The following is a 19,186-nucleotide window of genomic DNA, read 5'->3' as shown; positions in this document are numbered from 1 at the left end:
ACACACGTGAGCCAAACGAGGTAGGCAACTCAAGGTAACGCCTCCGATCCACAAGAAAGAACGCTGGTCAATTACTACGGAAGTCCACTTTTCTCTACTCTTTTATGTTTATTATATTTGACGTGTGTAACCTACCAAAGAAAGGTTTGTGACGATAGTGAAAGGTTCCTTTAATGACGGAAAGATGAAAATACGATTCCGTGTTTATGCGTTGAACCTTATGGAGCTACATAGCACTTCGTGCTCCTGTCGGACTTTTCGAGACGAGCTTCCCTTGTATTAACAGTCACCAGCTACAAGCTTTGTAGACACTTCCTCAAACATTTCTTGAACTACCCCCCCGGCCGAGTCAGGCGGTAGACGATTCACCCAGCGACCTTCCATCTGACTCAACGCCGCATCGGCACAGGAGTCACAGTTCATCTAAGTTGTTGGGAGGGACTGATAAGGCACTAATGAAGATTGTCTGTCACCTCTCTTAAAGGAACCTGTGGGAAGTTAAATCAATGTGAAAACGAAGGAAACAGTATTCATACGCATGTTTTGATAATTTTCCACAGAAATTGATAGAAATTTTGGATCGTCAATGATTTTAATGTTTGTGATTTGAACCTCGAGTGGAACAAATACATAACAAAGTGGAACATCACCACCACCTTGTACGCACATCCGTCCCCCGTGAGGCCTACATTTATGGAGTCAAGTGCAAATTAATCTGCCTAACCGCGATGACTGTTAAGCAAGGACTGTCATTAATTATAACTTATGATAATGTAAAGCGGAACGTGTCGCCTTCAGCATTTCAACTCAAGTTTCTGCTAAACTTGGCGCCATCTATTGGCCAGCAAGCAACCATTTTATGATACTGCCACTCATGTATTGATGATGCTTCGGAAACACTTTTTACCCTTGCCTGGCCGTTGCCTCGCAGTGCTGGGCAGGGCAGCGGCGGGGCGGGTGTGAGTGAGGGTGTGGATGTGACAGATAATCCAGAGGAGCCTTCGGGGTATGTGTGGGCGCCATGGTTTCCTTGATGGTCCTGCTACTGCTCCTTGTCGGCTCCGTGATGGTAAGGCACGTTCTCGTTATAATTCCCTTATTATAGTACATGTTGTTAGTGTCTGATAAACCATAATTCTGCTGGGAGACGGAAGGGTGAGGATTCAAGGATGCAAAGGATGTTCAAGTGAGTAAATGTCGGTACTAGAAAGCTGTTCCTGGATGAAAGTTATAGGAAGGTAGAAACATCTAAAGTAGTGAGACTGAAGGCCTGCGTTAAGTACCTACAGGGTGAACCAAGAATTGTGTGTAGATGCAACAGGAAAAGAAAAAGGGTATTATTTCGTTAGAGGTTACTCAAATGATTGGAATAGTCTGAACCCTACTACGATTACTAAATTCTGAACCCTGCTACGATTACTAAATTCTGAACCCCACTACGATTACTAAATTCTGAACCCTACTACGATTACTAAATTCTGAACCCCACTACGATTACTAAATTCTGAAACCTACTACGATTACTAAATTCTGAAACCCACTACAATAACTTACCAGTATCCTGTGAGTCTGACTAATGTAATATCCCTCGCAAATTGAAAGTAAATAAATCATTATAACAGCGATGACGTGTTATACGAACCAGTATTTACTCACAAGCCGCCATGACTGATAATGCTGTGATTGTTTTTCTGTTTCTTTGATTAGTAACTTTGAATGCTCATATCTGGACTGGGTTGGGTTATCGAATCTACAATACTTTTTATCAGGAAAATTATTTATTGAGGAGCAGCTTGGCGAGTATCGAATATAGCTATCATTTATCAAGCATATCATTTATCAAGCATATCAATTATCAAGCAGACCGGAAGGCGATAGGTTATTAATTAGCGCCGGTAGATTAAAATAATGTTAACGGAGGTACGTTAAGTATAGTTGTCAGGTTAAATCAGTTTATGTATATTTCTTACAGAATTAAGCGGTGATAGTTACTACTTTAATGGGATTAATGGGAATAACTTACAATCTTAGCGGCGATAGGTCATTATTTTAGGTAGGCTTCGTAAGGCCATGTTAGGTTAATTTGTATATAGTTCTTAACGAATTAAGCGACGTTCAGTTACTGTTTTAGGAGGGATCGTTTACTGTTTCGTGCAGAGCACCGCGAGGTAGTCGGTGCTGAGGCAGAGGTGGTGATGTCCCGCGACATGACTCACGCTGCTGTCCCGTCCTTCTCCCCTAGGTAAATATGCTTCTCCCGCCCGTCCTCACTTTCTACTCCCATGCAAGATCCTTTCTTTAGATCCTGCTTTTAAAGACAGTCTGTCCTTTTTGAGATCTGTTTTCCTATTTAATTTAAACAACAAAAAAAGACCTTCGTCAGAAGAAGCTTCCTCACGCTGATTACTTTGACCAGCAATGACTCGCTTGCCTGTGCCTACTCACGGACATCACTGCGCATCTCAACGCCCTCAGTGTGAAGCTGCAAAGCAAAGACATTCTCCTGTCAAACATGCACGCTCACATCAATGCCTTCGAGGTTGAGGTTTAAATGTGATCATTTGTCTTCTTAAGTTTGAGTATTTTCCTTGCTTGCTGCTTCTACTGTAGTGAGCTGCTCTTCTCCAAAATGAAGGACACGAAGTCTTGACTTCGCTCCCAACTCTCAGGCCTCCACCTCAGTGACATCATTCTGTTGTCTACCTCATGGTCCTCATCGACCGAGTCGGAGATTGAAATCCTTCTTCATGGCCAGCAGCACCAATTGTCTCACTGATCTGTATGTTTTTTTTCACTTTTCACCTTTTTTACTTTAGGGTTCTCGTTTTTCACTCCGTCCCTCGGTCTGCGCCCGAAAGTCTCATCTAGCCCTCCCTTCGAAAAGGTTATCCGCCCCTGCTATGATTGATAAGAAAAAAAAATGATAAGATAATACTGTAGATAAAAGTGCTGGTCGATGGAGGGTCGTGTGCGTAAATTTTACGCATTTATTTCCTTCGTGATTTCCCGCCAATGAGTGGGCTGTAGGTGGATAGGAGATGTCCTAACCCATCTTAGAATTACTCGGCAAGGTTTCCGGGCCTCTCAGTGCATCTCTGGCCCATGGAAGTAGGACGGGCCCCATGCAGCAGCATGGTGAGGCCAGCGATGGAGGACGCTACTTAGATGGTTAGATTGTAGCGGAGGCTTTGGGGGTGTGCGGGGTGGCTTTGGGTTTGTGGGAAGCATTATTTTCATATAACCAAGTCTAAGGAAGATGTAATAAAATATGGAGGTAATGAAGGAACCAGCAGGACGATCTGTGACAATATGAGCAGGCGAGACCCGAAGTAGCTGTCTGAGGGGAAATGTTACAAGGGTGTAGGCCCTACGCCAGGACTCACCAGACACCCCCTACACTGTAAGGGGTGTCTGGTGAGTCCTGGTGGTTGGGGAAGGGGTACTATCACGTATTTGCATCATCAGATGATTTAACCAATGTTACGGACTTACAAGACGATTCTGATGTCAGCTGGACACCTCCGGCCGTCTGCCCAGAAAGGATAGAGGGCCCCCCCCACCCCTCAAAAAAAAAAAGTTTAAAGCAGATGTGAATCAAATGATTGTTATTTTCCTTACTTTGTTTTAGGCCCCTTTCACACAAGCGATTTTTGCCGCTCCGGCACATGCCGCACGGTTTAGCTTTACATTGACTCTTATGGGTGCCGGCAGCGGCACCCTGCCGTACTGCCAGCAAGACCACAGCGGCAGAAATGCCGCACAACGGTTTTGGTGGTCATGTGTTGCTATGGGCGCCTTCACACATCCGGTGTTTGCCGCGTGCGGCGAGGGATAGTTATCTGTCAACACTGGGAGGAAGGGCACGCGACCACTTTGTACGCATCATTGGAAAAGCTGGTATGCACTATATTTTCCATCTTATGAACTTTCAATTAATGTATATTAAAAATGTAAGTGTCCTACATATTAAATATGTATACCTCTGTACAAGGGGAGGCGGTGGCTAAGTCGACAGCGTGACGGCGCCGTATTCGGGACGACGCGAGTTCAATCCCCGCCCGACGCGAGCTCAATCCCCGCCCGGTGCCACCAAGCTGGGATTTTTCAGCCGCCGCTGAGTGGCTTAAAACTACCCACATGCTGTCAAGAAGACCACCTATCAACCCGGACTTTAGATTTTAGGATTAAAGATGAGCTCCGGGAGGGCAGCATGAGCCAATGCAAGATGGCGCCACTATAAACACTGGCCTGCGCCACAACGGGCTGGGCCATACCATCAGGCCCCTCCGAAAACAAGCCTACCGGCGCCATAGGCGAAGATGTAAAAAAAACAAAAAAAAAACATCTGCATTTACATTTCAGGGTTATGGCTAATTTAAATTATCATGACACGTAACTGCTGATCTCCGAGATTGACAGACGGCCTTGTTTGTGAGATCCCTCAAGAGAAGATTACAAATATGACTGAAGGAGATACCGAAGCGGATGCGGCAGACACCGCACTTGACCGTGGATGTCCAGGTGCCATGCGGCTGTCGTCCGGCATGTGCCGGAGCGGCAAAAACCGCTCGTGTGAAAGGGGCCTATTAGAGGCTCGATGCTGTACGGTTTAAAGAGCTTTCTGACTTTTTAGTCAGAAAGTAACATTCATGTTCGTGAAATCTTGAGTGATCTTTAACGAACAATAACCGGCCAAACGAGATTGAATGCAATTTTTATTCCCGGCCCACAACACTAAGCAGCGTCACTTCAGATCAATTCCGGCTCGTGTTCGTCATTGTGATAGCCCACAATGCAATGTTGTCCATAGTAACGTGTATCATATCTTACCTGCGCTAATTATTTATTTCCGCAGCGGAGGCCCACGTAAGAGTACGGCGCTGCTTATCTCAACATTTTCATATCCTTTCATCATCCTGTCAATGATCTGTCCTCCCACTTGAGAACAGTTCACGCTCGTCCAGAGCTTATAGTTTGGCTCAGTTATACCTTCAAAGACTAACACCGACACCGTTTTGACTGCATTGACTATCTCCGCAGAGGAGTCTATCTTCTTTTTTATTTCACATTATTACTGTTGACAATGCCATAAGATTGCTTAAAAATGCAGTTTCGATTTGCTATTATTTTTGTTACATGTTTCTATTATAAACGACGCTCTGACAGATACAACAAATAGTTTTAAAAACATCGTCCGCTTTGGCAGAAAACGGATCAACCAAAGGAAGCAGAGGAATTATATCAGGAATAGCCCTCACGATAGAAAACGCCTCTCAATGTAGCCGAGACTGATATAATATACTGTTGTCCATCCCAACTGGTTCTCTGCCGACACAAGTTGTAGTAACCTCGATAGTACATCAGAATTAGAAAAAAAAAAAAAATACAGGAGGCGAAAAGGACCCTGATGAATAACCTAGGCCTAAATATACTCCTGTGTCAGTGTGTCTGAATATTGGTCTCCTTTCCCAGACAGCCGGCTACCACCCGGCCCTGCTGGACGTGAACGGGGATATGGTCGTGTACGACTCCGGCACCGAGAAGCCTTTCTGCTACCCGGTGAGTGTCACCGCAAAGTCGTGCTTCAGGTAAGTCACCAGTCACCACTGACACCCGCTCCCCCTGTGACTCAGTCACGGGATGGACACTTGACAGTGATGGCGATACCCCAGCCCACCACCACCCCTCTCACTCTCCCTGTAGCCCATGGAAATGGCAGACAAATGAATATGGACACCCACCAGTAACTTCGTTCTCTGTTACTCGATACTGGATCTGACAACACTATAGATGGAGGTGGTACATACGGGGTTATTCTTATTATCTTGCCGAACTCACCTCGTTCTCTCTGTAATCCCTAATGAATGTAGAATATATATATATATATATATATATATATATATATATATATATATATATATATATATATATATATATATATATATATATATATATATATATATATATATATATATATATATATATATATAGTCACAAACGCTAGCTTTTATTTAGTGTTATGAACACAGGATATTATATTGTACCTTTCTTAGTTCATTTTTAACGGTTTTTGGAAATAATACCTTAATAGTGGGTTTTTATCTTTTATTGACATCGATAAACTTGCGTATAGTTATATTCCGATAGGTGGCGGCACCATCTTGTTGATCCAAATGGAGCTTTTGTAGCTTGATAATCAGACATTGGATTTAGCCAGTAATAGTTCACTTTGGGATGGAACTAATCAATTAAGAAACATTTCTATTTGGACTTTTGAGACGATTATTGCCCAATTCTTCATCCCTTCTTTTACTCCCAAGCACTTGTGGAGAGTATCAGGTGTGACCCTTCGAGCACCAGATCAACGCGTGCTTTGCAGGCGGTGGCCACTAGTCACCTCGTGCTCCGTTTCCCAGCGCGAACCGCGGCCGCACTGTCAGGGCCCGTGCCAAATTCACATTATGACAACTGTTTGGACCCATGAGAGCTCGTCCGTTTGGCTCACACTGATCCACCGAGACCTGAGGGCTGTGGCATCTCTTTGGCACTCTAGGGGTCAAGTATACTCGTCTCTTGGTCCAGAACCTGCTATCCATCGTCTCAGTGTGGATATCTTGTGCGGGTTTGGCCTTGGGGTCAGATATACGAGGCCCTTGTTCTGTCACTTATCCCGGAGAGACTCATCATGCAGGTTCAGTTATAAGGTTCCGTATCCCAAAGACCTGCTTACCCAATGTCACATCTTGGATCTCTGATGGCGGGTCACGGTCCTCGGAGTCCTTACATCTGGACATGCTGCGTCATCGTCCAACAGGATGTGTTTCCGCTGGTCCGGAACTCGAAGTGGTCACACCCGGTGCGTGGAGGAGTCACCTTGCCTGTTCTTGTGGTGGCAAAAAGGCGTTGCTGGGAATGGCTGTATCGGTTGGAGCCACGTACATTTGAGATGGTGCCGGCGGTTACGGCTCCACGTTTGCGACCCTCCCTACGACAACCTAACCTCTGCCCTAGATCTGTAAAAAATAGTAAGCGTTTAAGTTTTGGAAAAAAAAATTCTGATCTCAGTCCGCCATAACTATGTAGTCCTCCATTTGAAAGTGAAAGAATTTGACTATGGATTTTTAACAAATATGTAATCTATAACTATTATGAATTTTTTTAATAAAAACATTGAGATAATGCATAGTATAGAGTTATCTATCTATCCATCTATCTGTCTTTATCTATCTACCTATTTATCTATCAATCTATTCACATTCATAGAGTAAAACTGTTGTTAATTAAGAGACACGTTGACAAATTAGATACAATTACTTATATTTACACATAGTTAAACTGTTGCTTATTAAAAGGCTTACGTTTTCTTTGGTAAGACCCTTCCATCGCTTGCCAATGTGACCTGAGATCCGGACTGAGTTGCGGAAACCCCATCTTGAAGGCGTTCCTGGAATGCAAAGAAGCTTGGGTCAGTAAGTTGATTTTGACCAATTATTCTCATCCCACAACACTAATGAAATGGTCAACATACAGGCATGATCCGTCTGTGTCACACCAACACTGACCAGCTGCAACACAATAATGATTCGCACAACATACAGGTTTGATCATCCTGTAGAACAATAACAGTTTTCAACACACCAGTATTTATCATCACTACTGATGATACTCTTAACACTGTATTGTTTAATTAGTACTATTTCTGACCAACACAATAGTTCGTTCAGTATTTTTCCCCACACACTGTACACTTGTCAGCACACCTATACAGAAACGCAACATAATTATAATATGTTGGAACTCAATAGCCCTTCAAAGAAATTTGTGAATATTCTTGTTAACTCTGAACAGACAAAATTCTGTGAAATACTATTTAGAACACTAATCTTTGATTTGTACAATTCAAATAATTTAAGAACTATATATATATATATATATATATATATATATATATATATATATATATATATATATATATATATATATATATATATATATATATATATATATATATATATATATATATATAAATCAGACACTTTGTAAATCACAATATACAGCAAACAATAAAGGTGAAATTAGGAAATAACACCGAGTAATGGAACTAACGGTGAAACTTCTAGTTTTCTTTTTATAATTATTTTCCGGGAACTGCAGGAGAAAACTTACTGTCCCCTGACGATGCAAATTTGGAGAGGAAATTTTGTTAGCTGAAACCTAACACCCCTCCCTAGCACTAAGACGACGACGACGAGGACGAGAAGAGCCAACTCTACTTCCACTGCTGAGCTCTGGAGTGAAGGCCGTGGCGCCCGAGCGGGCTTATAAACGGGAATTACGGGACTGCGCTGCGGTGCCACACAGCGCTTTCCTAATAGATTCATAAACGTCTGTTTTATCTTGAATTAAAGGCCTATATACATTTACATGGCGTCTTAACCGTGAGAGGACTTTACAACACTACCCATAGCACTGTATGGGTTTGATTCTTTTTTTCTTCTGCATTTCAGTACATGATGCAATCCTAGTCGGAGGGAACTCCTTTTCCTCCCTCGGCGGCAGTCGGGGCGCTCAGGAATGCGGCGCGCCGGGGTGTAGGAGGGTAAAACTCATGACCTAGGCAAACGTCTTTCCGATTTCATTCATTTAATTAATTCCGATTGCGTGTTTTATTATATATTTATCCCACCCAGATCTTTGAATATCCGAAAGCCATCTCCGATGGTTTAGGTAGATGTACATGCCTGTTGCTACGCATGTGTTGTATAAGATGACCTGACCTTACTGTTGGTGACAACGTAATGGAGCACACGGACATCTAGCATTCATAACATGTTGAAATGCATTCTCCTATAAAATGTTAAACTATTTTAATTATGCATCCTACTGGGTATGTATTGGTCGACAGATACAGTTGCTGAAAGTAAAAAGGACATTTAAAAATTCCTTTGATAAAGTAAAAAAAAGAAACGCATCAAAATGGCTTTAGTGGTTCGCAGCCAGTGGGCCAGTTGTGGGCCACACAGCGTTTCCAGATGGGCCATGGGGATATTCCAACCCATGTTTTTTTCTCCTGCATCACACAAATGAAGCGAATCAGGATGCATCTGTTTTCAATCAATGGTGGTGACGAAAAAAATGCAGCTGGGGTTTTGGAGATACGAAACTGTCTTCCGATAAGAAATATTGCCTAGTCATTGCTATTAGTGGGCCATGGCGTGTTACGCGGGGAGTCAAGCGGGCCATGATTTTTTTTTTTTTAAAGCACTGGCCTACACCATTATACCTCGTTATGGATATTAATACTATTTTGATGCTACTTTATTGGTCTCCACTTAACCCCCTGTGGTCTGTTGATGGGGTGATGCAAGAATGCCAGTCCATTAACCTCTGGAGCCGTCACCGAGTGTAGAGCCACTGCACTTGTTTGCCTTCCATTAGGGTTATCTCGTGACTATGGGACTGATGATGAGCGTTGCTAATCAATGAGATCGATCCTTCTGCAAATGTTTAACTGGGTTACTGATTCACTTTCCAAATTTAGCCATGCCCCGTTCCCTCGTACAGTTACTTTTGTGGCGTTATGGACTGTGTGGGCAGCGTGTGTAAATATTCATGCAGTAAGTAACTTCGACGATCAGCTCTTTCTAGTTGTTCAAGCTGTGAAGCAAAGCTTTCAAAGTTTGGCAGACGTATCAAGCTAACTTACCTTACAGATGACTTCTCGGCACACCAGGTAGAATTTCTGTGCTGTAAAGTATTTTCTGTTGTATTTTTCATTGTTATCCTTCATGCTTTGTTCAGTAGGAAGGTGTAATGAAGTTGTCACTTTTTATATTTTTTTGTTTAAGGGAACTATTTTGATCCAAGTCTCCATCGGTTTTCCCTCTAGAGCAGTGATTTTTAATTATCTGCCATGATACCCCTGATGTTGCTGATACTACTACTACTACTACTACTACTACTACTACTACTACTACTACTACTACTACTACTACTACTACTACTACTACTACTGCTGCTGCTACTACTGTCTACTACTACTGCTACTACTGTCTACTACTACTGCTACTACTGTCTACTACTACTGCTACTGCTACTGCCACCACCACTACTACTACTACTACTACTTCTACTTTTACTACTACTACTACTACTACTACTACTACTACTACGATTACTACTACTATCAATTTTCAACCCTATCGTTATCCATATCGTTTGTTTCAAGATATCTTGGCGGATATTCACATGAACCCTTTTCAATACTCTCCCCCCCCCTCCCTCCGAATACATTGAGGGACTACTGAAGGAACGCCTGCTATGCTAGACCTTTGTGCCGCCATTATGTAATCACTAGGGATGGGCAGGTACCGTTAATTTGAGTACCGGTGGAGTACCGGTACCGAAAACTCAGGTACCGTTAGTACCGGTACCAGTACCGGTACCGCCGAGTATTTTTTTTTTATCTTAATGACGTCTGATGAAATTCCTAATTAAATTATCTGTAAAGAAAACTCTCTCTCTCTCTCTCTCTCTCTCTCTCTCTCTCTCTCTCTCTCTCTCTCTCTCTCTCTCTCTCTCTCTCTCTCTCTCTCTCTCTCTCTCTCTCTCTCTCTCTCTCTCTCTCTCTCTCTCTCTCTCTCTCTCTCTCTCTCTCTCTCTCTCTCTCTCTCTCTCTCTCTCTCTTCGTTTCACGAATGTAGGCAGATCAAAATTGTTTATGATCGATGACATTTTGCGAACGAGGAACAGTGGCATAAAACTTAAATGTAGACAAGTAAATTCAGACTGCATCAAATTTTTTTTCACCAACGTTGTAGTGCGAGAATGGAATAAGCTCCCACCTTTAGTGATCTAGTGTAACACGACTGACTCCTTTAAAGACAAGCTCGACCGTCTCTTCCTTCAACTTAATATTAACTAGAGTTGAGCTGCAACGTTTTAGGGCCATCTAATTAATGTAGAATCATTTGGGTTTAAGGACAGACCACCTAATCTGGACTATGGGGTCTGTGTGGTCTGATTTTCTACGTAAATCTCTGTAAATCTCTCTCTCTCTCTCTCTCTCTCTCTCTCTCTCTCTCTCTCTCTCTCTCTCTCTCTCTCTCTCTCTCTCTCTCTCTCTCTCTCTCTCTCTCTCTCTCTCTCTCTCTCTCTCTCTCTCTCTCTCTCTCTCTCAGCGCCTTGCCCTCACCCCGAGAGGTCAAACCGCACGCGCTCCCACTTCCGTGACCTCTCGCTTGCGAATCCACCCTCGTGTGCTGTACTGAACTGTACTGTAGATCTTGCTGTGCTGTGTGCCGTGTGCTATTTCGCGTCGTGCTGCGTACTGCTTATTGTCAACCGAGTTAGCTGCCCGCAGAGGTGTGCTGTTTGCTGTGCGACCACGTGCTTCATTGGACAGGATTAAGTATTGCCCTTATTTTTACTACCTCTCTCCGCCTGTATCTACCCTCTCGCAGTAGCGCCCTGTAAAACATATATACACCTATACACAAAACACAGTGTTACACTCTTTCCGCCACATTCTTTATATATTTCCAGATTCCACTCCGACGCCACTTCCTACGCAGGTGTTCAGACCTACCTGACCTGACTTGACCAGATTATTCCCCAGAGACCAGTAATCCTCCCTCCCTCCCTCTCGCGTTTCGCTCCTCCTCTTCTCTCGCCTCCCCTCTCCATTGCCCCTCCCCCTCTCTCTCTCTCTCATTACTACCCCCCACTTGCCCCTCTCTGTCTCTCCTTCCTCACTCCCTATCTCGTTCCCACCTCTCTCTCTCCCCCTTTCCTTCGCCCTCTTCCTCCCTCCATCCCTATCTCCTCCTACGCCTTCCCATCTCTCTCTCTCTCTCTCTCTCTCTCTCTCTCTCTCGCCTCCCTCTCCATTGCCCCCCCTCTCTCTCATTACTACCCCCACTTGCCCCTCTCTGTCTCTCCTTCCTCACTCCCTATCTCGTTCCCACTCTCTCTCTCCCCTTTCCTTCGCCCTCTTCCTCCCTCCATCCCTATCTCCCTCCCTTCCTCTCTCTCTCTCTCTCTCTCTCTCTCTCTCTCTCTCTCTCACTTATTCTCGCTTATTCACGCACGCGTCCCTCTGCCCTACGAAAAAGAAAAAGCAAAGCAAATATATAGATACCTCCTCCTTACCAAGATGGCGCTAAAGAAATGTTCGACTTGCACAGGAAACTTCTCTGGTCATTTCTTCTCAGGACGATCGACTGTCTGCAAGATCTGCCTGTTGACTCAGCAGATGGAAACGAGACTCCTTCAACAGGACGAAAGGCTAACGGCTGGCGAGAAGAAGATCACCGAACTAACAAGTACTGTTGATACCTTGCAGGAGTTTATCCAGTCCAACATCGTCGCCCCTCCTGCAATTGACGCCTCATCACCCTCCTCACCTGCACTCGATGCCCAGCCACCTTCCGAAGAAGGCACGTCACAGGGAACCGGTAGAGCTGACGCTGAATGCTTCACCCCGTGAGAGGAGGAGCCAGACCCGCCCTAGAGCCATTTATCCTACTCATTGCTACAACAGATTTGCCATACTGGAGGAGGAGGACGAGGAACAGAGCACCTTCTTGGTCGGTGACTCTATGATTCGCCATCAGGTGGTTGAATTCTGTGGCAGAGTCCCCCGTCGTAGGCGTAACTACTGTTATCCTGGAGCTGGTGTTGACGACATCACAGCTGCCCAGGACGAGGTCTCCGCTGAGGCCTCTAATGACTCACTCTTTGTTCTCCACACAGGTACAAACGACGTCACCACGACCCGGTCTGAGGAACTGCTGGACCAGTACCGTAGGCTCATCCAGCAGTATAAGACTAACTCACCTAATATTTTGATTTCAGGAATTCTACCACGGACATGGGATGAGGGCGACTTCTACAGTAAGGCCTTCAGCCTCAACAACCGCCTGCAGACTCTCTGCGGAGAGCTTGACGTCGAATTCTTTAACGCCTGGAACGATTTCTACGGCCAGAGTAGACTTTTCCAAAGGGACGGCATACACCTGTCCCCATCGGGCAGCCAGATTTGGAAGGCTCCTCAACAACGCCGTACGTAACGCCCGAACAACAAAAACGACTCTCAGCCACGTCCTTCCATCCCGCCCGTGTAAATAGACACCTCACACCGCAACAGACTCGTAACATTGAACCCTCCAGTAACTCTATTACCAAGCTTCAAGATAACCTAAGAGTCCTTAGTTTCAATGCGCGTAGCCTAAGAAACAAATTTGATGAACTGCGATGTCTTGCTCTGACAGAAAACTTTGACGTAATTGCTATAACCGAAACATTTATCGACACCACTAATATTGATTTAAGTTCCGAATACAACATAGATGGCTACAGATTCTTCAACAATGATCGTAAACCGTAGAGGGGTGGTGTCGCCTTTGGTCAAAAGCTACTTGCAACCTACTGACAAAACACCAAGAAACAGTAACGTTGAACATTTGTGCGTGCGAGTAAACATTGCAAAAGTCAATTTAAATATATCTGTCACTTACAGGCCTCCGGGGCAATCACTTGATGGCGATCTTGAAATGTACAGCGTCTTAAGGCAGTCACTTAATAACAGCGACTCACTGATACTAGGAGACTTTAACCTCCCCCATATCGACTGGGCGACACTGTCGGGTACAGAAGGTGAGTCCCATAGAATGATCGAATTTCTAGAGGAAAATTATCTAAGCCAAATGGTTTCTGAACCAACTCGACAAAATAACATACTTGACCTTGTTATAGCGACCCAAGATAACCTAGTCAGTAATGTCACGGTAGGAGAACACCTCGGTTCCTGCGATCATAAACTAGTGCGCGTTGACATTAGAGCTCAAACATCGGTGACTGAAAATAAAGTTAAGGTGCCCAATTTCAAAAGAGCCAACTTCGTAGAAATCCGACGAAAACTAATAGATATGCAACTATCAGATGACGGCAATGCAGAGGACGCCTGGCTAAACTTTAAAATCACTTACTCACTCAGCAGGACACATTTGTCCCCTTGTGCGAGAAGCGAATTAACACTAATAAAGTCCACCTTGGTTTAATAGCGAAATTAAACACTCAGTCAAGGAGAGAAATTGTCTTACAGGTTAAAGAAAGACCAAAGCACGCCCGAAAACATTAGACTTTACAATGATGCAAGGCGACGAGTAAAAAGATCAGTGCATCAGGCAAAGCGTAGATATGAAGAAAATATTGCAGCCAACTGTAAAATAATCCGACATCCTTCTTCAGTTACATCAACAACAGAAAGGCGATCAGAAGTGGACTTGGACCTTTAATAAACAGCGACGGTGCACTAGTGACTGACAGCCAACACGTTGCAAACCTATTAAATAATTCCTTTTCCTCGGTGTTTACTAACAGTCCTCCCTCCCCTACCACCAACAACAGTACTAATGTAAATCCAGAGCATGAGTTGCCTAAATTTGAATTAAAATCGGATGTAGTCCTTAAAGCACACAAGTCATTTATAAATAATAAAAGTACTGTACATTAAAAAGTATATACAACTATGCTTAAAGAAACAAATAGAGAAATACTCTCCTACCTCACAACCGTATTCAATATGTCCTTGCGACAAGGCATTGTCCTTCAGATTGGAAAAAGGCTAACGTGACACCGATTTTAAGAAAGGAGACAAAAAGTACCAGGTAATTACAGGCCCATTAGTCTAACTTCGGTTGTAGGTAAGCTACTTGAGGGCATAATTAGAGACAAAATTGTGAGTTACCTTGAAAGCCACTCATTAATTGGGGACTCACAACATGGCTTCCGAAACAAAAGATCCTGCCTATCAAATCTATTAACCTGTTATAACGACCTCTTCACTGTTTATGACGTAACCAAATCACTGGACGTAGTCTATCTTGATTTCCAGAAAGCGTTTGATAAAGTCCCGCATCATAAATTACTTTACAAATTAAAACAAATAGGTATTGACGGTCAGGTAAACCAATGGATCGCGAATTGGTTGAGCAACAGACAACAAAGAGTAGTGATTGACGGATTTAACTCAGAGTGGGCGCCTGTCACTAGTGGCGTCCCTCAGGGCTCGGTTCTTGGCCCAGTGCTCTTCATTATTTACATCAACGACGTGGATGTTGGACTCAATAACCGCATTAGTAAATTTGCAGACGACACAAAGATTGGTAACTCGGTTCTCACTGACGAAGACAGGCAAAGCCTCCAAGAGGATTTGCACAAAATTTCAGCTTGGTCGGATAGATTGGAGATGCCCTTTAACGTAGACAAGTGCCAGGTCCTTCAAGTTGGAACGAGGAATAAAAAGTTTGATTACGAAATGCGCGGCGTTAAACTCAAAAGCGTTCAATGCGTCAAGGACTTGGGGGTCAAAATCGCGTCAAACCTCAAATTCTCACAGCAATGCATCGATGCAGCAAATAAAGCGAACAGAATGTTGGGCTTCATTAAAAGAAACATTTTATTTAAGAATAAAGATGTAATACTCCCGCTCTACAACAGTTTAGTCAGACCCCACTTGGAATATGCGGTACAGTTTTGGTCTCCTCACCATGCAAAGGATATTGCTAAATTAGAAGGTGTTCAGCGTCGGGCAACGAAAATTATCCCTTCCTTGCGCAACAAATCCTACGAAGAAAGGCTTTCTACCCTTAACATGTTCTCTCTTGAGAAACGTCGCCTCCGAGGAAAACTGATCGAATGTTTTAAAATACTTAATGGTTTCACGAATGTAGACAGATCAACATTGTTTATGATCGATGACACTTTGCGCACGAGGAACAATGGCGTAAAACTCAGATGTAGACAAGTAAATTCAGACTGCACCAAATTTTTCTTCACCAACGTTGTAGTGCGAGAATGGAATAAGCTCCCATCATCAGTGGTCCAGTGTAACACGATTGACTCCTTCAAAAATAAGCTCGACCGTCACTTCCTTCAACTTAATATCAACTAGAGTAGAAATGCAACGTTTTGGAGTCTTCTGATTAATGTAAAATCACTTAGGTTTAAGGACAGACCACCAAGTCTGGACCATGGGGTCTGTGTGGTCTGATTTTCTATGTAAATCTATGTAAATCTCTCTCTCTCTCTCTCTCTCTCTCTCTCTCCACTGAATTTAGTGTATGTTTATTTTTTCCATAGAAATTAGCATATATAAAGTTACTATGGATGGACTCATATAGTCTAATAACGATAACAGTATATATATTAGCAAAACTATAAAAAAAAATATCAGCAAAACTATAAAGCATGGCGGGCGAGCGTGTCCCTATAAGCGCCGGCAATGGGAATCCAAACGGTACTGATGGTTCCGTTAGTCTTCCGAGACTTGAAGCGGGGCCCAGTACCGATAGTGTCATATGAGCACTCGGCACTGAGCAGTACCGATTTGTAATGATTCCACTCGGCAACTGCTACTGGTGATCTCCTAGCCTTCTTAACTAACTCTTGGTCATCCTCTCTTAGCCGTTTCGGTGAAACTTTTGCTATTGCGCTGGACATATCAAAAACTTTTGATAGGGTCTGGCACAAATCTTTGCTTTCCAAACTACCCTCCTACGGTTTTTATCCTCCTCTCTGTACCTTTATCTCCAGTTTCCTTTCTGACCGTTCTATTTCTGCTGTGGTAGACGGTCACTGTTCTTCCCCAAAACCTATTAACAGTGGTGTCCCACAGGGTTCTGTCCTATCTCCCACTCTCTTTCTGTTGTTCATTGATGATCTTCTTTCCAAAACGAACTGTCCTATCCATTCCTACGCCGATGATTCCACTCTGCATTACTCAACTTCTTTTAATAGAAGACCCACCCTTCAGGAACTTAACGACTCAAGGCTGGAGGCTGCAGAACGCTTAGCCTCAGACCTTACTATTATTTCCGATTGGGGCAAGAGGAACCTTGTGTCCTTCAGCGCCTCAAAAACACAGTTTCTCCACCTATCCACTCGACACAATCTTCCAAACAACTATCCCCTGTTCTTTGATAACACCCATCTATCACCTTCCTCAACACTAAACATCCTCGGTCTATCCTTAACTCAAAATCTTAACTGGAAACCTCATATCTCATCTCTTACTAAATCAGCTTCCTCGAGGCTGGGCGTTCTGTACCGTCTCCGCCAGTTCTTCTCCCCCGCACAGTTGCTGTCCATTTACAGGGGCCTTGTCCGCCCTCGTATGGAGTATGCATCTCATGTGTGGGGGGGATCCACTCACACAGCTCTCCTTGACAGAGTGGAATCAAAGGCTCTTCGTTTCATCAGCTCTCCTCCTCATACTGATAGTCTTCTACCTCTCAAATTCCGCCGCCATGTTGCCTCTCTTTCTATCTTCTATCGATATTTTCATGCTGACTGCTCTTCTGAACTTGCTAACTGCATGCCTCCCCCCTTCCCGCGGCCCCGCTGCACAAGACTTGCTACTCATGCTCATCCCTATACTGTCCAAACCCCTTATGCAAGAGTTAACCAGCATCTTCACTCTTTCATCCCTCACGCTGGTAAACTCTGGAACAATCTTCCTTCATCTGTATTTCCTCCTGCCTATGACTTGAACTCTTTCAAGAGGAGGGTATCAGGACACCTCTCCTCCCGAAATTGACCTCTGATTTCGAACACTCCTTTAACCTCTGTTCTGGAGCAGTAAATAGCGGGCCTTTTTTTTTCTTTTTTTTCTTCATTACGCCCTTGCACTGTTTCCATAGTTGAAATAAATAAATAAAAATAAATAAATAAATATATATATATATATATATATATATATATATATATATATATATATATATATATATATATATATATACTGTTATCGTTATTAGACTATGAGTCCATCCATAGTAACTATATATATGCTAATTTCTATCGAAAATATATATTCACTTCATTCAGTGGAAAATATATATATATATATATATATATATATATATATATATATATAGAGAGAGAGAGAGAGAGAGAGAGAGAGAGAGAGAGAGAGAGAGAGAGAGAGAGAGAGAGAGAGAGAGAGAGAGAGAGAGAGAGAGAGAGAGAGAGAGAGAGAGAGAGAGAGAGAGAGAGAGAGAGAGAGAGAGAGAGAGAGAGAGAGAGAGAGAGAGAGAGAGAGAGAGAGAGAGAGAGAGAGAGAGAGAGAGAGAGAGAGAGAGAGAGAGAGAGAGAGAGAGAGAGAATATTCATATCACCGAGATATCCACTCAGGCACTCAGTCTCAGCCTCACTCGTGTGAGGAAGAAATGAGGGACACCATGAGCGACTGGCTTGTATTGGTACCGGTACCGAGCAGTTTGGTTCCGGTACCGTACCGTATAGCTGGTACCGTTAGTACCGGTACTTGTACCGGTACCTGCCCACCCCTCTTGTAATCCCTGGCCAGGCGCGAAAGTACAGGAAGGAAGGGTGTAGCAGGTTCCGCTCCGGCAATGATGTCATGCCGGCACACACACAGGTATCGGCTGAGAGGGGAGTGACCTGCGTGGCCTTGAAGATCGTCATCATCATTATCATGAATTTCTGTATAGCCCTTTTCAGAACAAGGGCTTTTTCTAACGCCGTCTCATAGGCTACATTAGCGCTTTACACATGACCTTTCACAGTTGGTGCAAATATTGTTTGGCAGATTGTTACACACACACACACACACACACACACACACACACACACACACACACACACACACACACACACACACACACACACACACACACACACACACACACACCACTCCGTGGCGCAACTGATTAGAGCGCTGCACTACCAGGTTTCCCGGTGTGACAGGGTGGAGGTTCGAGCCCGCTCAGGCCGGATTCTTTCTTTACTAGGAGTGGTTACTGTCCCCCCTTGAGCAAGGGGGATGGGCTGTGTGGTGTGTGAAGTCCTGGCAGTATATACCCATAGATCAGTGTTTCTTAAAGTGTGGTCCACGGACCCCCAGGGGTCCGTGGAATGTTCCAAGGGGTCCGCAGGATAATTTTTAATATCGATTTCAGTCAAATTTTCGGCCAAAACGTCATAAATTCCTATTTTTGTAGCACCAAATCCTGATGGCTTTTTACAGTGGCTAAGTCACATTGGGATGGAAGTAATTTAATATAATAAAATTATAATAATAAAGGGTCCGCTACATGAGTAATTTTAATAAAAGGGGTCCGCTGCACAAAAAAGTTTAAGAAACACTGCCATAGATCGACGGTAA

At 43.7% G+C, this 19,186-nt stretch overlaps 1 protein-coding gene and 1 long non-coding RNA gene across 12 annotated transcripts in view; one reads left to right on the top strand and one right to left on the bottom strand.

The window, feature by feature from the left end:
- Positions 1–905: 905 nt before the first annotated feature.
- The window catches only part of LOC127005017 (uncharacterized), a 38,871-nt gene continuing 20,590 nt past the window's right edge, over positions 906–19,186 (top strand). For all 11 annotated transcript variants that reach the window (XR_007758232.1, XR_007758222.1, XR_007758216.1 and 8 more), the window contains exons 1-2: positions 906–1,069; positions 5,473–5,559. Coding sequence is in view for 4 of the 11 variants with exons in the window: in XM_050873487.1 (XP_050729444.1) it covers positions 1,022–1,069; positions 5,473–5,559 (135 nt within the window). In the remaining 7 variants the exon portion in view is untranslated. The remainder of the gene's footprint in view (positions 1,070–5,472; positions 5,560–19,186) is intronic.
- On the bottom strand, positions 6,091–8,324 carry LOC127005050 (uncharacterized). Its single transcript, XR_007758250.1, has 3 exons — positions 8,167–8,324; positions 7,359–7,444; positions 6,091–7,013 (listed from the first exon to the last, which is right to left on the bottom strand). It is a non-coding gene; the product is annotated as an uncharacterized LOC127005050 (long non-coding RNA).

This window comes from Eriocheir sinensis, chromosome 3 (genome assembly GCF_024679095.1).
Source record: "Eriocheir sinensis breed Jianghai 21 chromosome 3, ASM2467909v1, whole genome shotgun sequence".
In the NCBI taxonomy this organism is placed as follows: domain Eukaryota; kingdom Metazoa; phylum Arthropoda; class Malacostraca; order Decapoda; family Varunidae; genus Eriocheir; species Eriocheir sinensis.
The sequence above is the reverse complement of the archived record's forward strand: the minus strand, read 5'-3'. Positions and strand labels throughout refer to the sequence as shown.